The sequence below is a fragment of the Rhamphochromis sp. 'chilingali' genome (assembly GCF_963969265.1).
Source record: "Rhamphochromis sp. 'chilingali' genome assembly, chromosome: 20".
NCBI classification, from domain to species: Eukaryota; Metazoa; Chordata; class Actinopteri; order Cichliformes; family Cichlidae; genus Rhamphochromis; species Rhamphochromis sp. 'chilingali'.
Window position 1 is genome coordinate 26,742,651 of NC_137947.1, and position 7,928 is coordinate 26,750,578.

The window sequence follows — 7,928 nt, forward strand, 5'->3', positions numbered from 1 at the left end:
CTATCTCTGCACCATAAAACATTCTCGCTGTCCACTACTGTTGTGACTCTATTTTAGCTTAAAATCAGTTGATTCACATTAGAAATCATGCATTGTTTACCCTTTTTCCCTCATAAGCTCCAAATCTAGAGCTTGCAGTTGGGCAGCATGATAATAATGTGAATTGCTCTTGTAAAGATGTGCTATTTCATATTATTCAGATGTTTGTAGTTATATTGCTATATGTTATATTCGTTGTATTTTGTGTTGCCCTCTTGGCCAGGTTCCTTTTTAATCTCTGTGAGACTTTTACCTGGACAAATAAAGGATCAATTTTCATAACTTTTATTCACACTATGGTTTTGCATACATTAAATTTTTTCCTTAGAAATGTTCAACAATAAAAAAAAAACATGAGAATATTTATAAGGACCTAACTACAAATGACACTGTAGGTCTGCTGACAATTTCTCAGCATTGTTCTCCATCATCTGTTCAATTTCCAACCAAAACGAATTCACATTACTTCAGTCTTTTACTTGTATGGTGTTTTAGGTCTATTTTTAGAGGTTAATAATTAATCAAAACCCTAATATAGCATAAAGAAAATCCACAAAAAACTGCAGACTTGACTACATGTCTTCAATAAGATGTACCGTTTTGTTTTTCCATGTATTTATCTCTGTCTGGTGCCTGGCTGATGACCTCCAAGTGTGCAGCATTTGGTCGTTGCAGGTCATTAGTCATGATGCCACAGCTCCTGGAAGTTCAAGGGTCAAAGCCCGACCTCACAGGAAACCTGGAAGACAGACTCGCTCTGCCCGTCTGTCATGCACTCACAACCTGTTCAACTCAAGGGCAATCAGAGGTGATCAGACATTACCATTGAGCTTGTATTAGACCCAAAGGTAGAAACAGACACCCGATAACTTGGCAGCATGTTCCGTCTTTTTAAACTTCTCTTTCAGATTTTGTTTTGGCAACATATGAGGGATTAATCCAATAAAACCCGATGCTAAAACATACAGGGGTACCTAATGAAAGAGCCACTATATGGTTTTGTGTTATAATTTCAAACAATATTAAACAAACTTCCGAACACGTATTATTTGGGGGAGAAATGTATTGTGGCAAGTGTATTCCATCATGTAGGCACTTTCTATTCACACAAGTAAAACATGGAAAAAATAAGGAATAAATCACATCTTCATGATTATGTTCATGCATTTTGTACAGAATAAGAAGTAACCTCTCTCTGGATTTTCTCTCTCTGTTTCACATTTCTTGCAAGCTTTGGGAGTGCCCTGGAGGAAAAACACAGTGAGCCATTTGACCTCGGACGTAGGTCAAGTGGAGTTCTGTTTTTTGAAATGCAGTCATGTCACGAGGCTGAGAAATCCACACCTCGGTTTTCAGCGAGGCGGTGTGCGTTTAGAAACGCACTCATGCACTCTAACACATGTAGACACTACTTCCGTGAAAAAGAGTGTAAAACATGAAAAACCCAAGTGTGTGCAGACATTCTGCTGAGGTGAACTTGATCCTGACAACAAATCTGAAAGATTTGGAAGTCTGATCAGCATTTAATCCTAATCTTTGACGTTCATTTCAGACTGATTTAAGGTTGTATATCAGCTTTGATATTTTTTGTATTCACTTTTTATAAAGCTAGATTCTCAAGGTCTTCCACTAACTGTGATGATCACAGTTACTAGCATATGTGGCATTTGTTCTTATAATATTCTGAAAAATACATTTAACTCAGGACATTTTCTTTTACATATTCTTAATACACTTACAAATTATGCTTACTTTAGGACATTCATAATTCTTAAACTTCTGGAGATGATGTATGAACAGGAAGCCACAAGTGAAGGAAAAATAGGAAAAAGGACACGTATGCATTTTTTTTGTTTTAGGCATTTCAGCTTCTTAGGGCTACAATCTGGGGAATGAGAGAAGGAAAGAATGTACGAGAAGAGGTGATATGTTATTTTCAGTCCTTCAGGAGCTCTTGTCTTCAAAGTAGGTCTGTTCAATGCGTCTGCAGAAGGACAGAAGATTGCTGTAGCTCTTGACCCTCTCTGCCAGCTCAGTGCTGGTGAGTCTAGTAGTCAGTATAGTGAAGAGATGGCCAAACACCAATGCATCCAGCTCTGTAGGCCTATAACACACACGCCACACACACACTCCGTTAATGACTGGCACTCCTTCAGCTTTAAATATAATCAGAAATGAGGTGTTACAGACACTGGCTTCACTTGTAATACTTTGTTCTAACACAAATCAAACATTGCCAGGGAGTACAGAACAAAGCCTTTCAGTTGATTACGAGATCAATACAATTTTAAACCACAAGGTGGTGCTCCAGGAAAACTGCTTGCAATAATTAGAAACATTTCCTTTTTGGTGTGAATGCCTATAACAGGGGTTGGAGAAAGGATTCTGGAGAACTCAGATGTAGATTTATTATTCAGTCGCTATAAACAAGACAAAAGAGAAAGCGATAACCAGAAACATACAGATATAAAAAATTAAAAAAAATACATACTGTTTATTAAAAAAGTATGACTGTGTTCCCAGCCTCTGAGAGAGAGCCTGGCAGCATTGACTCACATCTTCATAAACCTGAAATACATGAGGACATACAGACTTTTAAAACAAGTTTGTTTACTTTATTTTTTATAGACAGACTGGGTTCTTTTTCCTACTTACACAAATAAGAGACAAACACAAATAAGTTAAACTTAAGGGCCTTCAAACAGTCTAAAAGATCAATTCTGTAAAATTTTGAAGAATTCCACCTTTAAAATAAAAAGATAGGAAATTATTTTTCTGATTGCAGAAAGGGAATTGTAGAGCTGGCAAAACATCAACTTTTCACTTCCAGGTTGTTGCTAACCTGCTCCAACGTTTTCCCTCCCCAGCCAATGGCGTTCATCTTCCTGCGCACCTCCCACTGCTTCTGGTAGGCGAGGATTTTATTGAGAGGCCATGAGTATGGACTGCTGTATCTGGGACGAGAAATCTACAAAAACAGATACAGCTGATTAGGAGGCTATCAAGACTTTAACAAGTTTTGTTTTTAAACCTGGTGTACACACCTCAGTGGCTGTAGAATCATCACACCACTGAATGTACAACTGTAGAGAGATGAGGACATGTGTGAGAGGATACTTCTCAGACACATTCATAAAAACTGTACATGTGCTGAAGTTCTAGTATCAGTATGTTATGGTTTTTATGTTTTTCATACCTCAGCCGTAAGCAGCATATTGTTGACCAGCTCCATGTACGCTTTCATTTCAGCTCTCTGAACGTCATCTAAGCCATCGCTCAAAGAATGACCCTAAGTACCCAAAAGAAGACAACAGCAGAAAGAAATATGAAAACCTGCTCCTCCACTGGGAAAAACTAGAAGCAAATTTGCCAAAAGAAACAAACAGCTTTCATCTGTACAACACTTGCCTTAGCTTTAGTAAATTGCACAATCGGCCCCAGTTCTGACACCACCTGGTTGCCCACGTGTATAAAGGGAATTTTACCTGTGGACACAAACATAAAAAGGCTGGGCATTAAAATCATCACATTTAATTCAACACAAAAAGCTAACCTGCAACAAAGTAACTTCCAAATGCACCTACACGAATCCTGGAAGCAAACTTAGCATTTCATTTCGAATAAAATCCTTCCAGCTTACAGTGTATAGTTGTGTAATGTTTTAATGAGCAGAATGAGTGCTGAGATTCACACAGTGTTGAGATCAGACACCCAGAATTTGTCTCTGAAGCTACATGTATACTAACCAGAAGGTGACATGTATTCAGCATTTGCTCTGCAGAACACCTGAACTGGCAGACCACACATCCTCAGGTACGCCTGCACATCAGAAACGGGACAGAATTAAGCAGCTGAGGAATAAAAGCACTAGGAGGACACTAGCTTGTAATTCCATGAGGTTGGGTTTGCATCTCCTCCGAGTCTCAAATAGTTCACCTATGGGATGAATGTGTTAACTAAACATACTGTGAAAGTAAATGAAAAATATTACTTGTGGTATACTTTGATATGCTTTAAAAAAAAACAAAAAACAGTTAACTTTATTTTGCAGCACTGCAGATTTCCTTCTGCAGTAAGGTCAAATCCAAAGTCAGAGTAGAGGTCAAAAGGTCAAATACAGATAATATCAACAACTGCATTTCATACTTGATGCATTTAAAAAATATATATATGTATACATTTTCAGCAGTATAACAACCTAAGATCAGCATCTTATTAGCTGGCAGTCAATTAATAAGATACCAAATAAGTTGACATTAAATCGTTGGCAGAAGCCAATGTTCATCTGTTATCTTATATCAGTTTTGTGCTGGTTAAATGTTCAAAATTGCGCAATTAAGAACTGAAAGCTTTTATACGAGTTCAGTTTTAATTCATTAAATAATGAAAATAGTATTAAATATTTGAATTAAAACCACTAAAACTTACAGAAGCTTTCCTTGTTTCTTGAGCACAACAGACTGAGTTATTAACAAATAAACATTATATTTAAACAAGGTGTTTAAATTGTGTACATGCATGTTTGCTTTACCTGAACAGCGAGAGATGAGGCACAGTCTGACAGGAGAATCTGATCCTCTGCAAAAACAACAAAATATATAAATAGCTATATTGCTATTGACATTATGTATTGTGCCTCCATTTCACTAACTCACCCTTCAGTGGCTGGTACAAGGTTGCATTTTCAGGCCACGGCTCAGCAGCTGTCAACGTCACAAACAGACATGCAGGCAAACACACACAATTATACGGTGATAATGTGACTCATTAATCTATAATGTTGCTTGTGGGATCAGCTGTCAACATTCTTTTACTAATTGTTCTTCGTCTACTTTTGACTCTCCCTTTAACAGTCATCCCGGTGGATCATCTGCCTTCATCTCACAACAACTCTCCCCATGTCCTCCTTTTGCTATATCCATGACCATTCGTGTGGTCTTCCTTTTTTTCCTCCTGCCTTCCAGCTCCATGTTCACTACCCCTCCTCTGCAAATATCTAAACCATCTCAGCCTCACCTCTCTAACTTTGTCAAACTCCTTAACCTGATCTGTCCCTCTGATATACTTAGTTCTAATCTTGTCCATCCTGCTCACTCCCAAAGAAAACCTTAGCACCACTGACCTTTGTTAGTGTACCGTCTACAGACCATACATCACAGCAGGTCTCACTACCATCTTGCAGACCTTCCCTTTCACTCTGGCTCACTTTGTCACAAATCACCCGTGACACTCATCTCCATCCACATCACCCTGACTGCACCCTCTTCTTCACCTCTACTCATATAAAGTTAATCAATAAAAGATTATAAAGAATACAGACACGAGGTGCACGGTGCTCACTCAACGACCTATGCTGTAACACCGCCGTGCTTGCAGTACAGCCTCCAGCCACCGGGGGAATCTCTGAGCATGTCTCTGTTAAAATTGATAGATTTGAGCCGTTTTTGTAACGATACGGGGATGTCAGTAACTTTAGCCCTCTTGAGCCGTTTCCGCTTGAATTCGCCGTCCCCCTGCTGATTTATGATTTTAACAGTAAACAGAAATATGGCGCTATTTACATTAGAGTCCTGTGTTACACCTGCCAAGCAATCCACGACATGCAGAATGACAGAGTGCCTTGGGGCTTTTCCAGGCCAGTCAGCCTTTTTTTAAGAAACCAAGAAAAGGCGAACAAAGGCAGCTATAGTAACAGCTAAAGGTCCATATATGTAAGTAACTACATTTGTAAAGAGCTTATGTTACTGTGAACCTTAGCTCTTGCTAGCTAGCTGGCTAATGTTATTCATAATCAATAGAAAAACGGGGTGAAGTCAACATATTACCTGCCATCTGCGACATGAACGCCTCTGCCGCAAGAGACATGGTGCTGCTGTTGTACTCTTATTGTTAAATAATGATTAGAATAATGAGCGATCTGAGCAACAGCACTGCTTGCAAGTTTAAGGGCAAGTACTTGTTCTGCAGTCACTGACCGGTCCGCCTGCGATTGATGTCCGTAAGAGAAACGGTTGCATTAATCTTTAGTTCCACTTTATGGACGCGCATAGAGGCTACTGTAGCAGTGTTGTTGTATTTAACTAGAAATAATTGGGGCTTTTGATGCATGGAAAAATACATATTATTAAAGTAGCATTTTTAATTTGGGTTTAAGGGAAAGAACTAACCGCACAAAAAGTGTATAGGAAACTGACTAAAACAGACACATCATGTGAGAGAGACATGGACTCAGAGAAGCATTATTTGAAATCTGTGTGATAATTTTGTTACAGCAAACATAGGATTAAAAGGATAATGTCCAGGGCAGAAAACATACATTTGGAGGGTAAAGTCAGCAAAACCTAAATATGAATGGATTTTATCATATTTGACTGGTGGTGTGGGGTGGCTGTGGCTCAGGAGATAGAGGGCAGTGGTTCAATCCCACACTTCTCTAGTTTGCATGTTTAAGTATCCTTGGGTAAGACACCAAACTCAGGTTTGGTGTGAATTTTAGGTTAATAGCGTTTGTAATATTCGTGCATTCATCCACACTCCATGGCTGCTATTACCTAGCAGCAAGTACAATATCCTTCTTTAACAAGCGTAAATTTTTAGCAGAACTGCATTTATGTGTGTTTATACCTTTATATCTGCAAAGTTAATATACTTGTTATTTTGCCCACTATTTTATTGTTGCTGTCTTATTATATTTGCTATTTTGTTGTATTGTTATTATTTAATTCAGAGGAGTTTCTTTAAGAGTTGCCTCCTTCCCACCAAGTTTATGAACGCAGAAATTAACATCTTCTCACATATATACTCACTTCAATTGAAATGCAGTATACAAGGCACAAACAGGGGTTGTGCAATTCTAATGAGCTTGAAAATCCATATTTGATATGACCACCTTTATTCTTCAACACAGTGTGAACTCTCTTAGACTCTATTAGTTTTAGACTTTCTTGTAATTTCTTTATTCAGGAATATTTCTCCAGCCTTCTTGAATGACACTCAAAATTCCATTTTGCATGTTGGCTCCTTTTTCTGTCAAGATGATCTCACATTGCTCTAATAATGTCGAGGTCTGGGCTCTGGGGAGGCCAGTCCATGACTGATAGTGTTTCATTATGTGTTTTTTTTCTAGCTAGACATGTGTTTACTGCATTGACAGTTTGTTTGGGATCATTGTCAAAAAATTAAGCTGCTGGCAATCAATTGCTTTCCAGAAGGTTTTGGGTGGTGGATCAAAAATGTACTGTACTTTTCTGCAGTTATAATTCCATCTATCAAGATCCCCCAACATTACTGGTTGAAATGCAGCCCCCAAAAATGACACAGATAGCGGAAGCATCTCACTGTTGTACCTGTCTCTTTATGATCTCTGTTTATACTGGGGGTGAACCTAAATTTTCACATTTGGATTCATCACTCCATAAGACATAAGATAAGAAAGTCAGTGATTACTGATTTTCAGTCCAGTTCTTCAATAGTTTGACATACATCAGCCTTTTCTTCCCAGTTTCCTTCCATTGAGATCATTTCTGCAAACAGATGAATCAACTGAAAGGTCAGATGCATCTTTTGCATCCTGTGTCAGTTGATTTTCAGATACTTTTCAATTACACACTGCTCAGCATGCTGAGACATCCCATGTTTTTGTCTAATATGTGTTTGGGAATTGCATTGTTGTTGCAAAAAGACTAAATGCCTAAAAATGCTATTTTAAAATGAGTTCTTTGATACACACCTTTCGTCCCTTGTGAGATGACTTTTTACTCTTAAATGAATAATATGTCGGTGTTAAGTGATGTAGAAACAACAAAAAGAAAAAAACATTTCTCTAAAAATAGTCAGGTACAAGGAAAACGACTGAAAAGGCAGATGATGTCCAAATAAAAGATAAAAAC

The 7,928-nt window shown here is 38.1% G+C and overlaps 1 protein-coding gene across 1 annotated transcript; it reads right to left on the minus strand.

Moving 5' to 3' along the window:
- Positions 1–398: 398 nt before the first annotated feature.
- On the minus strand, positions 399–6,021 carry mtx2 (metaxin 2). The gene is made up of 10 exons (XM_080869880.1): positions 5,865–6,021; positions 4,695–4,742; positions 4,571–4,617; positions 3,786–3,858; positions 3,448–3,524; positions 3,236–3,328; positions 3,084–3,122; positions 2,882–3,007; positions 2,531–2,607; positions 399–2,143 (listed from the first exon to the last, which is right to left on the minus strand). The coding sequence occupies exons 1-10, from the start codon at positions 5,902–5,904 to the stop codon at positions 1,984–1,986; spliced, it is 780 nt and encodes a 259-aa protein (XP_080726006.1). The 5' UTR covers positions 5,905–6,021; the 3' UTR covers positions 399–1,983.
- Positions 6,022–7,928: the final 1,907 nt, after the last annotated feature.